At 38.2% G+C, this 22,500-nt stretch overlaps 1 protein-coding gene across 4 annotated transcripts in view; it reads right to left on the minus strand.

Annotated features, from left to right (window-relative positions):
- Window positions 1-22,500, minus strand: part of LOC115215224 (neprilysin) — a 107,612-nt gene that overhangs the window by 32,546 nt on the left and 52,566 nt on the right. For all 4 annotated transcript variants that reach the window (XM_029784444.2, XM_029784443.2, XM_029784442.2 and 1 more), the window contains exons 6-12: window positions 19,259-19,461; window positions 16,935-17,063; window positions 14,315-14,404; window positions 12,554-12,687; window positions 8,351-8,432; window positions 5,978-6,106; window positions 2,782-2,886 (exon numbers count right to left, since the gene is read on the minus strand). In XM_029784444.2, coding sequence (XP_029640304.1) covers window positions 2,782-2,886; window positions 5,978-6,106; window positions 8,351-8,432; window positions 12,554-12,687; window positions 14,315-14,404; window positions 16,935-17,063; window positions 19,259-19,461 — 872 coding nt within the window. The remainder of the gene's footprint in view (window positions 1-2,781; window positions 2,887-5,977; window positions 6,107-8,350; window positions 8,433-12,553; window positions 12,688-14,314; window positions 14,405-16,934; window positions 17,064-19,258; window positions 19,462-22,500) is intronic.

Here is a 22,500-nt window from a genome sequence, read left to right on the forward strand (position 1 = left end):
GAACATACCCCTCCGGCAACGTATCACCTCAGACGAACACGCTCAGACTGCCAGTACTAGCAAATTCAAAATGTACAAGCGAAGATTCATGTTCTCTCCCCTTCCACCCACGTGAGTTATCTAGTAAACATATATTTTAACGGTGAGAACCGTAGCAATAGAACAGAGAGAAAGGAATTATAATATCAACAATTGAGGGTAAAATTAATTAGTTATTAATCAATTTCACCAAAGTAGTGTTCAGTATGTAAAAGGACCATTTAAGGCGAATTCAAAATATTACATTATATAATTAGGGCTTAGTAAAATAAATTACTTTGCCACATACTGAACTTTCTAGAAATAGCAGCCAAAAAGTTTTTTAGCCATTTCCACTACTTTAAGAAAATTTCTCTCAGATAATGTTTACTCAAAAATAACTCACGAAGATATGGAGGTAAAAACAGTAAAATATCACAAGTACAAAGATCATTTGAGAACGTCAACGTTTCTAGATTAGCCAAATAAAACTCAGCATTTCCTTCGTCAGCTCAACATTTCTTAATTTTGGATTTGAAAGCACTAAAAGAATGAACATACCCCTCCGGCAACGTATCACCTCAGACGAACACGCTCAGACTGCCAGTACTAGCAAATTCAAAATGTACAAGCGAAGATTCATGTTCTCTCCCCTTCCACCCACGTGAGTCATCTAGTAAACATATATTTTAACGGTGAGAACCGTAGCAATAGAACAGAGAGAAAGGAATTATAATATCAACAATTGAGGGTAAAACTAATTAGTTATTAATCAATTTCACCAAAGTAGTGTTCAGTATGTAAAAGGACCATTTAAGGCGAATTCAAAATATTACATTATATAATTAGGGCTTAGTAAAATAAATTACTTTGCCACATACTGAGAGAAATTTTCTTAAAGTAGTGGAAATGGCTAAAAAACTTTTTGGCTGCTATTTCTAGAAAGTTCAGTATGTGGCACAGAACATGAATCTTCGCTTGTACATTTTGAATTTGCTAGTACTGGCAGTCTGAGCGTGTTCGTCTGAGGTGATACGTTGCCGGAGGGGTATGTTCATTCTTTTAGTGCTTTCAAATCCAAAATTAAGAAGTGTTGAGCTGACGAGGGAAATGCTGAGTTTTATTTGGCTAATCTAGAAACGTTGACGTTCTCAAATGATCTTTGTACTTGTGATATTTTACTGTTTTTACCTCCATATCTTCGTGAGTTATTTTTGAGTAAACATTATCTGAGAGAAATTTTCTTAAAGCAGTGGAAATGGCTAAAAACTTTTTGGCTGCTATTTCTAGAAAGTTCAGTATGTGGCAAAGTAATTTATTTTACTAAGCCCTAATTATATAATGTTATATATATATATATATATATATTTATTATATAGAAGGAGCTTCTACAGGACTAGAACTGTTTCATTCGAGAGAAATCTTCCTGTAGAAGCTCCTTCTATATAATAAATTAATTTTACTCTGCTATGTATTGAGTACCTTATTTACTGTGGTTAACCCCGAATCAACCCGGGACCTACATATATATATATATATATATATATATATATATATATATATATATATATTGGTCATCGTATAAACAAAGCATGTTTTTGTTAACTTTTATTTTTCAGAATTAAAATAAAGTTCTTTATTAATCTAAAATATACTCTTCTTCATTTTCAACAATGCTCTTCCATCAATCTGATAGATTTGCAAGGTCATTTGTCCGCGAGGAAAAACACTCCTGACCTCGTCTACAGAATTCATATTTTGGGGATCCGAAATGATTTTGAAGACTGCAGAATAAATGATAATCAGATGGGGCAATGTTTTGACCTGTTTTTAAATAATTAAACCAAAAATTATTGATCATATTGGGACAAGGCTAACAATTGCTGTTTGCAAGCAATTCAATTAAATTTACCTCAGTATCCTATCGGTGTTACTAAACGGATACTAAACGGATGAAAGGCAAAATCAATTATTTTGGATTGCAAATTACACAACATAGCGACTAACACTTGTGGAAAAAAAACTCGGAGAGAGCGTAACAGCAAGTGGTCCTCAGAGGAGAAACCCCTTTTAGGCAAGTGTTTCGGCCCTTAACTCCTGACACTCTACGGGGGTCAGATTCCCGGATGTCCACCTGCTGTCCGTTTTAGTACACCTTAGGTGGGATTTGTTTCTCTGGTTTCCAGCACTGCTGTGATGTGTTCTGGGGCCCTGAGAAGGGCTAAGTTTTCAGCTGGCCACACTGGCTACACAAGGCCTATACGACTACGCCAATCTAGCACTCGTTTGAATTGAGGCAAATTAAGCCTCATGAATTTGGCCTTTGTTCCTCCTAGATCAGATCTAACTTGAGGCCTTCTCCGCCGCTTCTCCCATGGCCCTCAAGGTTTTAGTTTAGTATGTAAAGTTCCTATCTTTCGTTTGAAATCATTTATATTTAGAAGACGGGTTTACCAGCCAAATAAACAATCATTTTTAACAATTGCCCTTGGTTGAATAGACACGACTAATTGACTGTTAGCTAGTTTATCAACGAGAGACGAAAGGCAAGGCTGATTGTAGCATTTGAAATCAGAACAAATAGTCGCAAGTACATAATGCATCGTATTTCCTCTGGTATCCTACGAATCAGTTACTTTTAAGAATGATAAACATATAAAAGAAATTGTATAACAAGAATTGATCTTGTTTCTATAAATGTCAGTGTGAATTTTCTAATAATTATTCAAATTGTGAAAGCAACTTCTTGGAATATTTTATTACCTTTGCTTTATCTAGAACTTGCTTCTTACTCTGCACATCCAACCACTTATTTCTTTCGAATATAGCAATTAAGGCTTTACCCATATAATCAGCGATTTCATTACTCTAAAATAAACAAAAAAAAAGGCATATAACATACGGAATTGTTACTTTTGTAGAAGGCTACAAGCAAATATAAAAATGTATCACACAGTATATATATATATATATATATATATATATATATATATATATATATATATATATATATGTATACACGATTATGAATTTGTGTTGGAAGATTCTTGATGTGAAACCATGTGTTGGAATAGATACTGTATTTCAGAAAGGACATTTTTTTTTGCAAAATATACACACAATATATATTCGCTTTCCACGCGTTTATTACTGTTCATATTTTAACTCATATCCATTGTCCGGTAATCTTTTGTCACGCATCTGTGACCTCTTCAGTGACGTTTTCCGTCCTCGTGCGTGCTCCTGTTCCGCCGCTTAGTCGATTCTCAACAGAATGGTTTAGCAGAGCAGGAGCATTAAAGAGGTCTCAGATGTGTGAGGAAAGATTTCCTGACAATGGACATGAGTTAAAATAAAAACACTAATAAACGCGTGAAGAACGAAGTGCATGTGCTTATTTGACAAAAAAAATGATCATCCCGAAATGCAAGAAGAACAACAACATATATATATATGTGTGTGTGTGTGTGTCTGCGTGTGTTCGTGTGTGTGAGTGTGTGTGTGTCTGTGTCTTGTTCTTCGGGATAGTAATTGATATGTGATATGATATGATATGACATTCATGATATATAATACATCCACAATATATATAATATACATAAAGCCGAGCTGCTCCACCAAGCCACATTCTACAGCTAAGCAAATCCTAGGTGTCAAACAGAAGCAACCATTTCCCCAGTATCGTTTTCCAGATATTCGATGGAAAAATTTTGGTAGTAAGGTGAACTTAAATATATCTCTCAATTGCGTGATAGATAATCTATCGTACAGGAAAACTTGTTTGTGTGTACATATGTGTGTGTGTTTATGTGTACGTAGAAGATTCACTATGTTGAATCATGCTATGTTCTAATTTGCCTTATGTACGAAAGGTAAATTCGAGCACCTCTTGATTACAAAACATAAGAACATCCAAAACGAAATATTGCAAAAATATTACAAATTCATCACTATCACATACAAATAAAATAATCTAACATTTCTTTTGAATCAAAATAGATGATGCTAGTATTTATTGAAGGTAACGAGCATCTTACTATAGGTATATATACATATAGATACACACACATGCACACACACACACACACACACACACACACACACACATATATATATATAGTCGAATTTTACCCGTCTATATCAAAAGAACTACTGCCCAAGGTGCTTTCTGTCGCTAGGGGATTCATTAACATTAGTGACAGCGATGTAGAGGTTATGCATTCCAGACAGACAGTGCTGTTGAACAAAGGTTCGGTATGGGTCAAGCAATCTGACCCCACGGGTTCTTTTGATGTAGCGATGGGATCCTCTGACCGGGCTGACGTATGCGAACTAATCGGGTTGTATATCCTCAATATCCTTATGAATAAGTTCCCTTCTGTCGTCTTCGGCTTCTACAGAGATGACGCCCTGGCCATCTCTAGAGGAACAAGCAGGCATACACTAGACCGGCTTAGAAAACATCTAATCAACATGCTTGCCTCCATGAGTTTGAAAATCGCCATAAAGGCCAACCTCACAACCGCGAACTTCTCAGACGTCACGCTCGGCTTGGGCTCCAGTACATACAGGCCCTACCACAAACCAATCAAGAGGCTAATATACATCAACACAGCCTTCTGTCATCCGCCCATCCTTTTCAAAAACCTGATAAAGGTTGTTAGTAAGGGGATCACGAACCTTTCCTTCAACCACGAGATTCTCGACGCAGCGGCCCCGTACTATAACGAGGCCCCAGCTGCCAGCGGATTTAGGGACCACATCCCCTCAGTCCCGGAGCCAAACAACGGCAGAAGTACCATTTGGTTTTCCCCATCCCATTTCTCTTAACATAAAAACACCCATAGATAGAATATTCCTTAAATTGATAGATAAGCATCTCACTAGCTCTCACATGTACGGGCCCATTTTCAACAGGTAGAACGTTAGACTCTCGTTTAGCTGTGCCCTCAATGATAAGAGAATCCTAGTTAGCGCCCCTAAGCCATAGGAAGAGGCAGTATGTTCATGCAGTGGCCGAAACAGATGCCTGGTGCGAGAGCACTACAAAACCAAAGAGGTCGTCAATCAAGCCGAAGTATTAGCAAACCCTGGTAATACCGCCGGCAGAAGCAGAAGCAGCCGTAGACACGAGAACAGAATCAGTAACACCGCCACTATCGCCACAGTTAACAACATTAGCAACAATAGCAATAACTGCACCAGCGATAGTATTGGCAGGCGGCGAGCTGGCTGAAACGTTAGCACGCCGGGCGAAATACTTAGCAGTATGTCTGTCTTTACGTTCTGAGTTCAAATTCCGCCGAGGTCGACTTTGCCTTTCATTCTTTCGGGGTCGATAAATTAAGTACGAGTTACGTTCTGTGGTCGATGTAATCGACTTAATCCGTTTGTCTGTCCTTGTTTGTCCCCTCTATGCTTATTTTCTTGTGAGCAATAAAGAACTAAGCATTGGCAGGTCCCTCGTCGGCAACAACACTACAACAACAGCAGCATCGCCATCAATACCAGCATTACCAACAGCTTCCCTAACATCCACAGTAGCACACCTGACAACCCTATAGATGCAACAACAGGTCCAGTGCCACTGCCAGCTAAAACGGCAACAACAGCTGCAACAGCATCGACAGTGGCCCTAGCACAAACACCAGCGTCACCACAGCTAATGAGATCTCTAGCAGCAATGTTAGCTCTCCCATCAGAACTCAGCACTCAAAACTACTTTAACAAGTATGTGTCCTTGTATGTGATTGTTTTTGGTTATATTAATGTTTATGGTATATATCAAATATTAGACTGAAGAAATTCCTCAGCCGTAACTTGGATACCAGAGCTTATGACATGAAATATAGGTAATATATTCGGTTCCAAAAATGATTCCCTGTTGACTTCCTTAATTTAAAATAGATCAAAGAATGATATTATTATTCCCTTGTGCATTAATAAAGCATCACATTACCTTTTTTCTATTTTCCTCTGGAAAATATTTGTTCACATACATTTTCCCCAGGAGTCTTGGAGCGTAACTTTTGCTTAATTCCAGACAAAGATTAGGGCGTGTGTTTTGCGTATTTAGGTTTTCGCCGTGCTAAATAGGTTAAAGAATAAAGATAAATTGTTATTATACATAGAAATTATGACAATTTTTGAAAAGAATACCTAGTTCTTTACTACCCACAAGGAGCTAAACACAGAAGGGACAAAAAAAGGACAGGCAAACGGATTAAGTCGATTATATCGGCCCCAGTGCGTAACTGGTACTTATTTAATCGACCACGAAAGGATGAAAGACAAAGTCGACCTCGGCAGAATTTGAACTCAGAACATACCGACTGACGAAATACTACTGAGCATTTTTTCCCGGTGTGCTAACGTTTCTGCCAGCTCGCCGCCTACCTTTTTGAAAAGAATACCATACCTATAAATGACAAGCTTATGTTCACAAGAGTAGTAGCAGCATTGGTTTGTAAGTTGGTCAAAACTCTAACGTTGTTAATTGTGAAGTTACACAGAAGTATTTTCCTATACGCCTATGTACGAGGTAAAGTTCGAGATAAGCTCTACAGGCACGGATGTTTTTACCGACGGGCTTCTCTGAGGTGCTCACAGAGCGATGAAACTGTTCTGCATGAACTCATTCAGTGCCCGGGCATTTCTAATTTGCGCAGTTATGTCGAACAGCTGCTGTCGCGTGTAGGACAGATCCGTTTGTCGTCCGTTTGCCTCACCATCCTCCTTTAATCGGGCTGGCAAGGCAGTTTTCCTTTGTCTGATGGCTGTGGCAAAAAGGGTTATCTAGTGGATGAGACTAAAAAGGATGAGGACAGAAATTTTCCTCTTTGGTAAAGTCTTCATCGACGTTTTTAAGTTTTACTTGAAAAGGAAAGTTGGGGTGGAACGGGAGGTGCTGCCCTCGAGTGGGTTTATGAAAAGGTGGGTGTAATTTGCGAAAATGGTAAGAGTGGATGGTACCAATCTCAGTGTAGACCTGTGAGTCGGAAGAAAGAAGTTGGAGTGGGTTCTCGTCCTTGGTATTCAGGGTGATCTTAGATTGTGGATTTCCTTGATTATCCCAAGAGGTTCTCCTAAATCAGAGGGGAACTCCACAAACTCGCTTTTTTCTTCTTTTTCTAGTGTCATATAATATGTATACTTCCCTTCTTCTAATGTATACCCTTTTACTCTTTTAATTGTTTCAGTCATTTGACTACGGCCATGCTGGAGCACCGCCTTTAGTCGAGCAAATCGACCCCGGGACTTATTCTTTGTAAGCCCAGTACTTATTCTATCGTAAGCCCAGTACTTATTCTTTTGCCGAACCGCTATGTGACGGGGACGTAAACACACCAGCATCGGTTGTCAAGCAATGCTAGGGAGAAAAACACAGACACACGAACACATACACACACATACATATATACATACATATATACGACAGGCTTCTTTCAGTTTCCGTCTACCAAATCCACTCACAAGGCATTGGCCGGCCCGGGGCTATAGCAGAAGAGACTTGCCCAAGATGCCACGCGGTGGGACTGAACCCGGAACCATGTGGTTGGTTAGCAAGCTACTTACCACACAGCCACTCCTGCGCCTATACCGTGTTATAATTTTATTTTATCATTCCATTATATGTAGACCCCCAACACTTTATGTCTGTCTTTGTTTTTCCCACAAATCCTTCGCCCTTGTGACAAATAAAAGACGGTTAATTGTAGTATTATATATATAAAGGTACAAAATAATGTACATAATAATCACACATACAAACATTCACATATTTCCCTTGTACACCTACATACATACACACATTTACTCATACAGAGTTGAAACGCTGTTTGATTTTTCTTCTCAGCGTTGAATGTTCACCATCCTACTTCCATTGCATACACACACACAGACGTTCAGATACCTTCTTTTCATATACACACGCATATATTCACACAGTTGAACCGCTGTTTACTTATTTCTTTCACTGTAGTATTTCCATCAAACCACTACCACTTCGCCATTACCCCTCCCGTCCTTATTCATCTATCATCCCTTCCGTTCTCATTCATACGTTGTGATGGAGAAAAGCACAAGAGTACTATTATAGTAGATTATCATAATCATTATTATTATTATTATTATTATTATTATTATTATTATTATTATTATTATTATTATTATCACCTTGTTATATAACATTACAATAATATTAACAACTACATGCCACAAGCATTGGTGTATATATATATATGGACGTACGTATGTATATGTACATGCATGCACGTAAGTATGTATAGGATTACAAATATCAAATGAAAAAATGAATACATTTAATACTTACTAATTTAGATTCTTTCAAAGAAGGGTTTAATACGCTATGCAATTCTATAAATAAGGATGTAGACATGATGTTAAGCATGGTTCTGCAAAAAAAAAAAAAAAGATGTTCTTAGTTATGCTTATAACACGACATTAGACGCAATCGGCATGCTTGCTGCCGAAACAATCATTTTAGGGGTTCATTTCATATTCACAGCTTAATCAGGCAAAATTTGACGATTTGCATAAAAGGATTAGAAAACAAAATATTCAATCCAAAGATAAATCATATTTAAAAATCACAAAATATCAACTTTATTATTGCTGGGAGATATCAGCTTGCACAAATTTGCCACCCCTAGCTTCCACCACGGCCTCACGATGGCTCCGGAATCTAGCGCGTACTTCTATATTGTGTTCCTGAGATGATCTTCGAACACCTCCTTGATCTTAGCCATCGGCACCTCCTAAGTGTCACAGGCAGAGAGGATGTTGCCTTTATCAGCCACACCTCACACATAGTAATCCATGAGGGAATTAGGAGGTTAAGAACTTTGACTGGTGAAGTTTGCAAAAATTTTCTGACAACGACTTTTGATTTTTTTCGTGGGTATGGCAAGTAACCGAATCCTGCTGCCGCACATATGGTCTTTCAATAGCATTCTTCTCCAGCCAGGGATTTGACCACAGTAAACAGTAGCTTCACAACCGTATGAATTGGATCTAAAGTTATATTCAAATAGGGGTATGCCTGTTGTCTCCCTTTCTTGATAACTACTGCTTCGTAGTCTCCATTGCAGCTGTCCGTGTCTTATTCCACAACCTCTACAGTGATCACAGACCATAGAATAGCTATCATGGTGTCTGCATTTTGATACCCGGTGTGAATCAACAGGATTGGCTCAATCTTTTCCAATAGTGAAATGGCTTCCAATCCTACATGTCAGTTAATTTTTTCTAAACAACATTAATCTTTATGCTCTAGAATGCTGTTAACTGTTCATAAATATATCGAGCTATTCATAAAAGTCTTCATAAGTCGTATAGATTTATAAAAGAGACTAAACAATCATACGACGTTCAAACCTTTCTGAATAGCAGCGTAGGAGTGGCTGTGTGGTAAGTAGCTTGTTTACCAACCACATGGTTCCTGGTTCTACTATAGCCTCGGGCCGACCAAAGCCTTGTGAGTGGATTTGGTAGACGGAAACTGAAAGAGGCCCGTCGTATATATATATATATATATATATATAATATATATATATATATTATATATATATATATATATATATGTGTGTGTGTGTGTGTGTGGTGTGTGTGTGTGTGTGTGTGTGTGTATGTGTGTGTGTTTGTGCGTCTGTGTTTGTCCCCCCCCCCCCCAACATCGCTTGTCAACCGATGCTTGTGTGTTTACGTCACCGTAACTTAGCGGTTCGGCAAAAGAGACCGATAGAATAAGTACTAGGCTTACAAAGAATAAGTTCTGGGGTCGATTTGCTCGACAAAAGGCGGTGCTCCAGCATGGCCGTAGTCAAATGACTGAAACAAGTAAAAGAGTAAAAGATTAACGATTTTGCAAACCTTTCTGATTTTGCGATTTTGCTTGTGTAAAATATGTGTTAAGCCCAATTACTCCGACCACGAATAATGAGATCGATGACGTAGAACATTCTTTGCTTAAAACAACTGGAAGATCAAGCAGTTACAATATTGTAAAACTGGCACAATATCAGTTACGACGACGAAGGTTCCAGTTGAATGGAAGAGCCTGCACGGGATATTAGCGCGTAAAGCAGGCCACAGACACGCGTACCCTAAATGCAGTTCACAAGGATATTCAGCGTGACACAGAGTATGACAAGGCACAACTTATTTTTGTTGATTGAGTAAACTGGAGCAACGTGGAATAAAGTGTTTTGCTCAAAGAAGCAACGCGCGGCTAGGAAGCGAACTCACGAACATAAGCCGAAGGCCCTAACGACCAAGCCACACGTCTTCACGTAACTATATGAGCTAAAATAATAATCTACAAATACAAAACAAAATGATTTTCCTCAACCCATAAATATGACAGAGGAACAACAGAGAATATGAGGCTGCAAATAGAATATATCCCATTTATGGGTTCCAAAACCTATCAATCTGAATTCACCAATGGCTTTAGAATGGCATCCCAAGCATATGGTTCCGGGTTCGGTCCCATTCGTGGCCTCCTGGACAAGTGTCTTCTACTATAGCCTCGGGCCGACCAAAGCCTAGTGAATGGACTTGCTAGACAACGGAAACTGAAAGAAACCCTCAATATATATGTGTGTGCGTATGTGTGTCTTTGTGTTTGTTCATCACCATCGCTTCTCAACCGATGTTAGTGGGTTTATGCTCCCTAACCTAGCTGTTCGGCCAAAGAGAACGACAGAATAAGAACCAAGCTTTAAAAAGGATAACTATAGGAATCGAGTCGATTCAATCGACAAAATAATTCATCGATGCAGTGCCCCAGAATGGCCGCTGTCTAATAATACTCCTTCTAACAAAAATGATATGCTTCCCTTCTATGGACTATAGAATAAAACCATCGTGAAGTTGAACGAAACATGGCATAACAGTGTCTGTATATGCAGTTTTTCTGTCTGTGCAAAAAAGGGAAGCATTTTATATATCTTTTATATTTCATGTTGCAGTCATGCTGGGATTTAACCGAACAAATTGACAACTTTTTTAAAGTTGTATATTATTCTATCGTGCTATTTGTAGAACCGCTAAGTTGCAAGGACGTAAACAAAGCAACACCGGTTGTTTAGCGGTCGTGGTGAATAAACAACACAAATGCGCACATATACATGTATGACTGGCTTCTTTCAATGTCTGTCTACCTAATCCACTCGAAAGTCTTTGGTCGGTTCCAGGCTGTAGTACAAAGGACTTACCCAAGGTGTGACGCAGTGGGACTGAACAGAGAACAAACCATGTGTTGGGATGCAAACTACTTTCCAGAGTCCCTCGTCAGCATTGAAACAATACAACGACGGAGATATGGAGTCTGCAATAAAACGAGCCAAGAGCATGAATTTGCATAATTAATTTAATGGATAATGTACACTGTGCCTTTGCAGAAATTTAAATTACAAGAAATTTTCCTTTTAGTTGGAAAAAGTAAGTAAGGTTTCAGTGACAATTGACAGCGATTCTCGAAGAAAAAGTGTAATTATTTTTCGGGAAACTAATAATTAGTATACTAGATTAAATTTAAATATTTAAATGCTTCATAATTGCTTGCCGGCAACTTAGAATTTCGGATATGTTTCGATCTGACTTAATTAATTCAGTTGGATACTGGTCTTTCATCTATTTAATATAATCCCAAATTGTATGGCGGCGAGCTGGCAGAAACGTTAGCACGCCGGGCGAAATGCGTAGCCGTATTTCGTTTGCCGTTACGTTCTGAGTTCAAATTCCGCCGAGGTCGACTTTGCCTTTCATACCTTCGGGTCGATAAATTAAGTACTAGTTATGCACTGGGGTTGATATAATTGACATAATCCGTTTGTCTGTCCTTGTTTGTCCCCTCTGTGTTTAGCTCCTTGTGGGTAGTAAAGAAATAGGTATTTCGTCTGCCGCTACGTTCTGAGTTCAAATTCCGCCGAGGTCGAATTTGCCTTTCGTCCTTTCAGGGTTGATTAAATAAATACCAGTTGCGTATTGGGATCGATCTAATCAACTGATCCCCCCCACACACACACAAAGCTTTTCGTCCTTGTACCTAGAGTAGAAAAGAATATAGTCCCAAATTGTATTTATTAGCATGGTTACTCGTATTTCAGCAAGGGTTTCAGTCTGAAGAACTACTACAATTATTTTTTTTTTACTATAGACACAAAGCCTGAAGTTTTGGAATTTTGGCAGGGAAACTGCTACTTGTTTCGTCGACCCTTAAAGAATTAACGGCAAACTTGACTTCATCAGAATTTGAACTCAGAATTTAAAGACTGACAAATCTCTGCTAAGCATTTGGCCCGGCGTGCTGATATTTGTGTCAGCTGGGCGCCTTAAGAAATACAATTTTGCTTTCATAAGAAACACAACGATCTAAGAAATCTTATAGCCTTTTAATAACAACTATATAAAGCTAACCATTTAATGGGAGAGAGCATTACAAAGAACAAAACAGCCATTGCTCTATAGTAAGAAAATTTTGATAACAAATTAATAAAGTACTTATACTCACTGTAGTGATGTTTGAGAAAGAAGAATTGTAAAATTCTTCACTTGTTCTTCGCCAATTATTACAATTCCACTATCATTCTCCAGTTTCGTATCGCCTAAGCTTAAAATACCATTGATGTAGCTTTCTAGGTCGAACTGCAGTATATAAGTATCATAAATGCAACATTATCACCATGGAAATTGCCTCTCTCGAACGCTTGAAGGAGCACTTTAGGCTTCTTCTTTCACACCAGCCAGTCACAATCGATCTCATCCTAAATATTTCCACAAATAGAGCCACAACGAAAGGTACTTAAAATCGATCCTATCAAACCCGACGAAGTCGGTGCTGCCTTGAAGAAGCTCAATAACCACGAAGCCACTGGCATCTGCAGTACAGTATCACTGCGGAGAGGTTGAACTTTGTAGGAGAAAACATGACCCAGTTGATCACTCGCATAATCAACCATGTGTGGGAATGACTGAGAAATAACTGGAATCGGTGCACCATCCTCGTTTCCTCGAAACGGAACGGCGGCAAACTCGTCTGCAGTAACAACAGAGGCAACACCCTTCACTCTAATCCTGGAAAACTCTGCACCAGGATCCTTCTCAGCTGTGTTGATCTATCAAGTCGGTCTGCCGCTGAACATATTTCTGCTCTTCGTTTCATTATTGAAAAATCTTGGGAGTTCACCTCTACATTACCTTCGTCGACTTCAAAGCAGTATCCAAAATGTTTGACTACGCTTCCCTCAAGAAAATTCCCAAGCTCGTCGGCGCGCCTCGCATGATCATTGATCTTTTCCAATTTGTTCAAATCTTACTCTCTTCCGATGCAATAGCCGCGGGTTAGATGGATCCCGTGGCAAGCTCTGCATCAGATGGCTGAACGTGATTTAGGGGATCTCCAGAGGCTCTGCCTCATCTTGGAGGATGCAGACGGACTTGCACGGGACCGCTGGCGTTGGGGAACATTGGTGGATCTGGTATCTTCTACGCACGATAAAACCTCTAAAGATACTAACCTGGGATTATCCAATGTGTATATATATATATATATATATATATATATATATATATAAATGGAGCAAAAACGCAATAGAGGTTATCAAAACGTTCGGAAAGATAGACGACAAGAGAAACAACAATTAGAAGGACAAGCAAGGAAAAAAAATAACGGATTTTGACTTTCTTTCATCACTCAAGTCCCAGAGGTCACGACCATTTCGGGCAGCTACACTTGAGATGGTTCAATCTGGCTGCCACCCAAAAAGTCTAAGCTAAGAGCATTAGAACCCTTTGTAAGAAAGCTAGCAAATGTGAAGGGATCTCCAGAGGCTCTGCCTCATCTTGGAGGATGCAGACGGGCAAGGGGTCAGCCGGCGTAGGGGAACATTGGTGGATCTGGTAGCTTCTACGCACGATAAAACCTCTAAAGGTGTTCGGCAGCAAATACAAAAAACAAATAAATAAACAAAAAAACTGGAAAACATGGTACACAATTCCGAAATCAAAGAACAAGAAATAATCTGTTATTTATATTTTAAGCACATTTCTAGCTGTAATGAAATCAATGGATTAGTTGATTCCCTCGGTACCAGTAATAAATGCTACTTTATTATAATGAACCAGAAAGAATGAAAAGCGAAGGAAACCTCGTAAAAATTCAAACTCAGGACGCAACGAGACAGAAGAAAATTACCGCAAGGTATTTTGTTCGTTGAACCGTGATTCTAGCACGCTTCTATTATTTTGTATAAATAAATAGCTTAAAACTTACGTGAGGAAAATCTTTCAAAATTTCTGAAATATTTCGTGGTTTATAGTCCAAAAATATGTTCATGTCTATTGTAGGTATTGAGTCGGCCAACTAATAAGCGCATTTATGAAAAATATAATAGAACAAAAAACGAACCAATGAATAAACGTTTTGAGGAATAACATGGAATTTTTGCTTAGTGAATATATTCTCACGTAAAAAAGTATTGTAATTCGTTGACGCATTGGAACGAGCAATCTACATACACATTTGAAAATGAAAAAGAAAAAACTGAGCCAAGTAAGTTTGGTAAAATACCCATGATGCCAATAAATGAAAACGAAAAGGTATTGTATTACCTTACATTGATTGTTTATTGATTCTATATTTCGGGTAAGATTAGCCTTTTCACATAAAAGTAACAAAGCAATCCGAGTTCGGAGAAGTGTATTGTTATATTCTGGTGTGGTGTGACCTAATATATCATGTTGTTGTGGTTGCGATTTATCTCCTGTTTCAATTCCAGTCTACCAGATATATGTTAAAAGGAATTCTACTAATGGCTATGTCACCGTTTATCCGTATATCAAGGAATATACTAGTCAGTATATCGCACTGTTTTGAATCCAGTGAAGTGTTAGCAAAACGATATTTGATATTTATATATAAATAAGCGAGCGTAAAACTTCTTCACTGAATTTTAAGGCTGCACAATTTGTGACAAAGCTTACAGTTATTCAAATTAGTATAGTATATGACTGACATTTGTTTTCATAAACTCTGGATATTGGGGCCATACGTGCCACTCTTCTGTCAGTCATTCTTCAGCAATTTATAATATGGTCCACCTTAGCCATCTTTCAGCAAGTTTATCATTAACATCTTGCTCTCTACGGGGTAATTAAGGAAGTTTGAGAGAGCTTGGACAAAGAGACAAGCGTCTGTTATTCTCAGTCCTGTGAGTCTGATCCAGGATAGTAATTCTTTCATCATAGCCATCAGACAGAGGGATATAATTGGTTGTTCTTCCTAGCAAAAAGAAGGAAGTGATGCCGACTTCACTGAGCTCATGCGTGAAAGTACTTTTTCATCAAATCAATACAGTTTGTTTACTTAATGATTAAATGCTGAATGTTTTCTTCCGTCTGAGTACATTTTGGATAGATCCAGTAGCCGACATTTCCTTACGCGAAAAATATTCCTCGAAACCGAAAATGATAACGATGTGAAGTCACAGCGCATACCTGCGAATCATCGGACTAAGTATTCAGACGTCTCTGTTAATTGGACTGTATGTTCAATGGAACACATCTTCCTACAACAACATTCGAAGAGTGGATACGCTACTTTGGTCAAATGTGAACTGCGGATTGTAATTAGAAACGTTATTCCCGAAAGATTTATAAAGCATTTGTTCGTTCTGATTAGCATTTCATCAAATATACTTTTCTAAATATTGTTCTGACTGAGATCGATCACCACTGTTCTTAAACCCACACAATGTCCCCTCACCTTAATCGAGTCAACTACTGAAAAACGACGACGCTGGTACGGATTGCAGGTATATATAGGTGTTGAGCTGAAGGCACAGTTTTGAACTGGTTAATGAGTATTTCTGTCAACGCTGCCCATATTAGCAGTATGACAACGGCCATCTCCATTTCCAATGTCCGACATCATTAGGGCAATATTATCAGAAAGCAGTACCACGTGCCACATGTCAGATATGAGAGGTGGGATCCGATATATATAGATGGCTAATAACCAAATCCCCTACGTGCATGTCTCGGCAACTGTTATTGGGCGTTCAATTTAATAATGTTCTGATCGCTTGTTCTGATCTCTTGTTGCCTTGACTATTGTTGGAAGAGATAATCCTTAGTGTACAAATAAGTCCCTACTGACTGCTTTTCAACTTATATCGACCTGCTACACGATCATATATGCGATAATTAGCAGATGTAAGAGACTTAGTCACGTCGGTGTTTCTCATATTTATTTGTATATTGAAGCAAGGTTTAATATTACCACAAGCCAATCATATGTTTTCGATGAGGTCGACTAGTTCAGCTTAAAGTGTCTGTGAATGTAGTATGTTTGTGTTTTGCTTTCAGATGCTCAAACGTTTCCATGCATTGTGAGAGTTGGTCGGTTGTCAAATATTAGAAATCTTTTGAATTGCACGTTAAGTATATACTCTCTGACCATCTTTTACGTTTTGCCACTTGAGCCACTGTTGCAGACGTCGAGGGCATCCCGATCGGTATGGCACTCTGTACAGCTTTGGAGATGGCCGTTGTCGCTCTGCTAATTTTCTTTAAATAAATTTTCTTAACTGTGAAACATCGTATTTTAAACATTTGCCTGTCTGCTTCCATACTTTGCTTCACATTTACATAGTATCACATTCCAACCAAATTTAACTACCCAGTCTGAAATAGCTTCAGTCAAATCACAGTGACATATGTATGCGCTGTGTTTATGTGCATTTGTTTGTTGAGTTTATGTGGTTTATGTGCGCTTCTGTCTCTGTGTTGCTTGTACGAGTGTGTTTATGTGTATTATTAATAAATGATGTAGTCACTGAGTTTGCTTTTGCATCTCCTTACGAGGCACACGTAATGGATAAAAACAGTTTTACCTCTTTATAAGTGTCCATAAAAGTTGTGATTTCAGTTACGTTATAACTATCAGTTTGGTTCGCTAGTTTTGCAATACTCTCAATGACGCTGAGAATAGTTTCTTTGTTATAAGTCTTTGGTAAGGTCAACTGCAACGAAAAAAGGATAATCAGTTTAATGAAAATAGACAAATAGAGTCATGTGTTTAGGTAGTTGTAAGTAAGGATTGTTGGCATACCTCGACTCATTTTATGCATTCTTAAAAGAAAAGCGAGGACATTGACTATATCTTTATGCCCTGATATTCTGTAGAATACATTATGGATGTGCTGAAAATAGTGCAAATATTGACAAAGCCTTAACTGATATAGTTCGTTCAAATTATACATGTTGATAGAATGACATTTCCTAAATAAGTAACTTTTTCTCTGCACTGTCAACAAATAACGATTTCAAAACAGAGCAACGTATTATCGTTGAATTGTTAAAGGAAGGGTGCAGGTTGTCCGACGGCTATGCAAACTAACAAGTTGATTATAAAGATGATAACACTGTGCAATGTGCACAGATGGATTAAGATACTTAAAACTGGAGAAACAAACATTGACGACAAACCGCGCTAAGGAAGTTCATCGGCTGTGATCACTGACACGAATTTCCAGCGTGCAAACGAATTGATTTTCTCGGATGAGTAAGTATAATTTGTGAGCCCACTGCACAACTAGAGAGTAACTGCAATGCATTCAAAGAGAAAAGAAGATGATGCAACATTTCGGGTAATGTAAAATGAGTGCAAAGTGTGTACCTCGATGCTTGAAATCCGATTTGTGTAAGAGAAACTTGTGATCAGTTGGAAGCGTTTGAAATTAACGAAAACATGTTTCTTTCTCATTCAGGTGGCTATGGTTGAAATGTGGATGTAGCTTTGAGGCCCGGAAACTAAGAACGTGTCCATAGAATGGCCTCAGAGCTTTTTTCTGAAGTCTAAGACGTCCAAGAGACAGTGATTGGCAACAACATTTTATGGTGTTTGTTTCGGAAGTAACACTGTCCTCATTCTCTTCGACTTGCTGGAACGGTACGTTTCGATACTCATAAACCTAAGAGAAGTCATTAGGAGGAAGAGCACGAACGAGAATCTGAAAAGCGTCTGCATTCACTATGGTGCTGCATTACCGATATTATTCGCAACAAATGAGGCAACAGACTAATTACGCTGGCGATTGGTCCTCTATCCACCGTACATCTCGGATTTGGAACTCTCTGCCTTTCAGCTGTTCAGTCCAATCAGATAATGCATTGGGGGACAATGAGTTGATGACACAGAGGAGATGGAGGTAACTGTGAAACAATGAGTACGATGGTATACAAGTAAATCCTTTGAAAGAGAATTCAAGACTTTGATCCAACAATGGCATAAATGCTTCATTTGTGGTGGAATATATGGTTAGTAGTATATTTGTTTCCATAAAACGTCATCCCACCGCTATGTAGATTATGAGCGACGTATGCTAATTAATAAAGAGTATGATAACAGTTACATGATGTTCGCTATATTCCTTGTATACACAGGACTGCATATGTTTTATATCTACATATGTTTTATATCTACATATGCCCTGAGCATCTTATTAATGAGAGTGTTTGTAAGGTTGCATTAACTAATGTGTTGTTCCTGTTTATAAAGTAGCTAGGTCTGCTTCAAAAGTGAGCTAGCTACTATTTATAGCTGGCAAGGTAGTTACGCAGTTTTTTTTTGTATTTTAACGACGACTTTCTTCTTACTTCAGTCATCTTCTCAGCTGAGTCTCTCTTGTTTACTGAAGCCTCTCTCGTTTGCTCAAATTTTCTTCATGATAAGACTCAAGAAAATATCAGTGATAGGTGAATTGCAAAATATATGCAGTGAAATTTAGATTAAGAGACCCGAAAAAATTTTAAAAAGCTAATTTAGTGAAACCGATTGAACTGAAGATATGTGACTGAAAGTTATCATATCTCATAATGAAAGAGACTTGACAGCTATGGGCGACGAAAGTCTTTTTACAATAAATGTTGAAAAAACTGGGTTTACTGAATAAAGGGTAACTGATTTCAATGCGATACCTCGTATTCAAATACCTTGGGTATCCATTTTACCACGACTAATATGGTACACCGAATAAGTAGGTAGCAGAGACTCTATTCAGTTTACAGGTAATAGTCAGAAAAGGTTTGGTAACAATTTTCTTACACTAGTGTAGCAGATAATTGTAATAATTGTGTAAAGCCAAAACATTGTCACAGCAAAATTTATATATACTGCTGTTCCACGCTTACAAGTTATAATAGGGGGAATACTTACGTAAATTGCATTTCCGTCGCCAGTATGAATATTTCTATGGATGTCGAAAGCAAGAAATGGAAACGTTGCGAAAAACTGTGCAAAATTAGTAAGTAATTCTATTCTAGTAACGTTCTCCTTCATGCTACCAGTAACGAAAGGTATTCCACCGAATTCAGCGGCTTTCATCATGCTTTGTTGTATATTTGCCTCTTCAGTTGCATCTGCCAGAATAATAGAAAATGTTAACACTAAAACACTAAGAATCGAATCAAATTCTTACATTTGGCTTCTAACACATCATCACAATCGCTGTCAATAAGCGATAGAAGGTACTATAGAGACTTCCTCAATTCAATAAGAAAAGTATGTACAACAACTACAACAACAACAATAACAAATAATAATAATAATAATAATAATATAATAATAATAATAATAATAATAATAATAATGATGATAATAATAACGACAAATGCAGAATGTGCGGTGAGCAGGGTGAAACTGTATGGCACATCGTTAGCAAATGCTCGAAATTGGCACAGCGTGAATACAAACGACACCATGACGATGTGGCAAGAATGATCCATTGAGGGCTCTGTAGAAATAACGGCCTTCAAAGAGCAAAGATGTGGTATGAGAAAACCCCAGAAGGAGTCACTGAAAATGAGAACTGCAAAATGATGTGGGATGTAATGATCCAGTGCAATCAGCTGGCCAGACATAGGAATCCAGAAATTGTTGTGGTGAATAAAAAGAAGGAACATGAATGATAATATACTTGATGAGAGACATATGGATGATCTAAAAGAAGACAATAAACTAATGGCGACATGACAGATAAACAAATGGCAATCTACGACATAATAAAGGTAAGACTACAGGAGAAAGATAGCGACATTATTTGTAACCTTAAAATGTTGATTGATTGAAATTAAACCAAGAAACGAAAAATGTCAATGAAATTCTGAAATACATCAGAACAAACAACATCACAGAAACAAATAATTTCATCAAGGCAGCAAGGATTGTTGTAGCAAAAAACGTGGGTGTTGATGTCAAGAAAAAGAAACATAATGAGAATGGCAAAAGAAAAGATCCATAGCAGGGTTAGACATTCTCTCGAAAGAAATCTCTATATTAGACCGAAAAGAGAAAGGAGAATAAAAAGACAAGGCACTGGAAAGGAAGTATAATATTGAAAGAAAGGGACTGAAAGTAGTAGCGGAAGAACTGAAACAGCGCATCGTTGCAAAGAAAGCAAAGATGGTAAGATGCGACCAAAGAATGGAGGGTTACCACAAGAATAGGTTATTCAGAGTAGATTAGAAGAGATTCTATAAAGAAATAAATGGAGGGTGTACAGATGAAAAGTTCATACCAGATAACATTGAAAGTCAAAGGTTGTGGAGTGACACCTAGAGCAAAGAGAAGGGGCACAAGAAGAATGCTGAATGGTTGCAAGAACTGAAACAAACAGTAGTCTGTCCAAAACAGGCAGAACTAGTCATTTCAGTTAGGGAAGTGAAGGAAATCAGCAAAAAAATGAGCAACAGGAAGGCCCCGGGACCAGATGGAGTTCAAGGCTACTGGACCAAAAGATTTGGTGAATTTCATGCACGGATGGCTACGCAACTCAACACCTTGTTAAATGCCGGCCAAGTAACACCACAGTGGTTGGCATTGTCTAGCACAGTACTGTGGCTGAAAAATATCGAAAAAGGCAATACGGTAGACAATTACAGGCCGATATCCTGTTTGCCAGTTATGTGGAAGTTATTGACTGGAATAGTCGTAGAGTTAATGTACGAACATTTGGGAAAAATGGAGATCTGCCACATGAGCGGAAGATTTGCAAGCGTAAGTTCAGAGGTACCAAGGATCAACTCTTGATAGACAAAACTGTACTTAGAGACTGCAAGAGGAGGAAAAGTAAATTAGCCATGTCATGGATCGACTATCGTAAGGCGTACAATATGATCCCACATTCTTGGATTATGGAGTGTATGGACCTATTTGGTATTGCATCGAATGTTGAGCGATTGCTTGGAAAAAGTATGGCGAATTGGAGGACGGATCTGACAGCATACGAGAGAAGCTTAGGGACAGTAGAAATCAGGAGAGGCATCTTCCAAGGGGACTGCCTGTCCCCACTGATCTTTGTACTGTGCTTGATACCACTAACACTGAGCGCACAAACCCAATTGAAAACACTGAGATAAATGAAAAATTACTGCATCTGCAGCGAGCAGGATTGGTTGGAACTTACTGATTCTTCCACAGCATTATCAAAATATGTCTGCGAATTATTTCATCTTAACTTTCATGTAACAGACTCCCTCAGCCACAGCTATCTCTATTGAAATTTTACCAGATTGAATTACCGAGTTATTTCCCCTGTCACCATTAGAAAGTATCTCCCGCATGCAATGATTTTTTGTTTTTCTTCCCGTTGCTCATATCTTGATCTCATACTACTAATCATGTTTAGCACGCTGGTAAAAATATGTGAAAAAAGGTGAAGAAAATAATTGAGACGTGTACTCACGTCATTGTTTTAGATGCTTTAATTGGCAAATTATTTCAACGCACACACAATTATATCTTCAAAGGATAATGTATATATGTCCTATACTAAACGTCGCTAACGATGCTTAACATAACGAAACGTACTTACAGTCGTCACCATAACTGCTAACACATCAAACTCACTCCTAATTTCATTTTTAATTAGAGTTCTTCCCCCTTGCCTCTGGACAGATATTGACATAAACCTAAGTTCTATTGTTCTCATTATGCATTCTGGAAGTCTACCAGAATAAAAATTAAGTTTATCGACTATATTAAGAATGTTACCTCTCTCTCACACGCGCGTGGGCATACGCACACACACACACATATATATAATTATGGTATTTTCTGTTAAGAACGTAATTAAGTACTTTATAAAGCTCGTCCGTCTTCAGATTAGATTTACCCTGTGCTATGCAGTAGTAGTATCATACGTACTTCCACGTTTGCGTTTGAGCAGCTGTCGCGTATGAATAGATAAATGAAAAAATTTGGAGTCTACAAGAAGGAGTATGGTTGGATATTCATTTTCAGTCACTATAATTGTTTCAACGCAACGTAGTTTCCAGGCGTGCAAGTACCTGATTATGCAATCGTTTATCCGCATTATATGATCTAGTGTTTCCCCAGGCAACATGTTCATATTTTCTCCATAAGTTCAAATCTTCGGCTTCAAGAATACCGTTTCTGTT

The sequence above is a fragment of the Octopus sinensis genome, linkage group LG8, assembly GCF_006345805.1.
Source record: "Octopus sinensis linkage group LG8, ASM634580v1, whole genome shotgun sequence".
Taxonomy (NCBI): domain Eukaryota; kingdom Metazoa; phylum Mollusca; class Cephalopoda; order Octopoda; family Octopodidae; genus Octopus; species Octopus sinensis.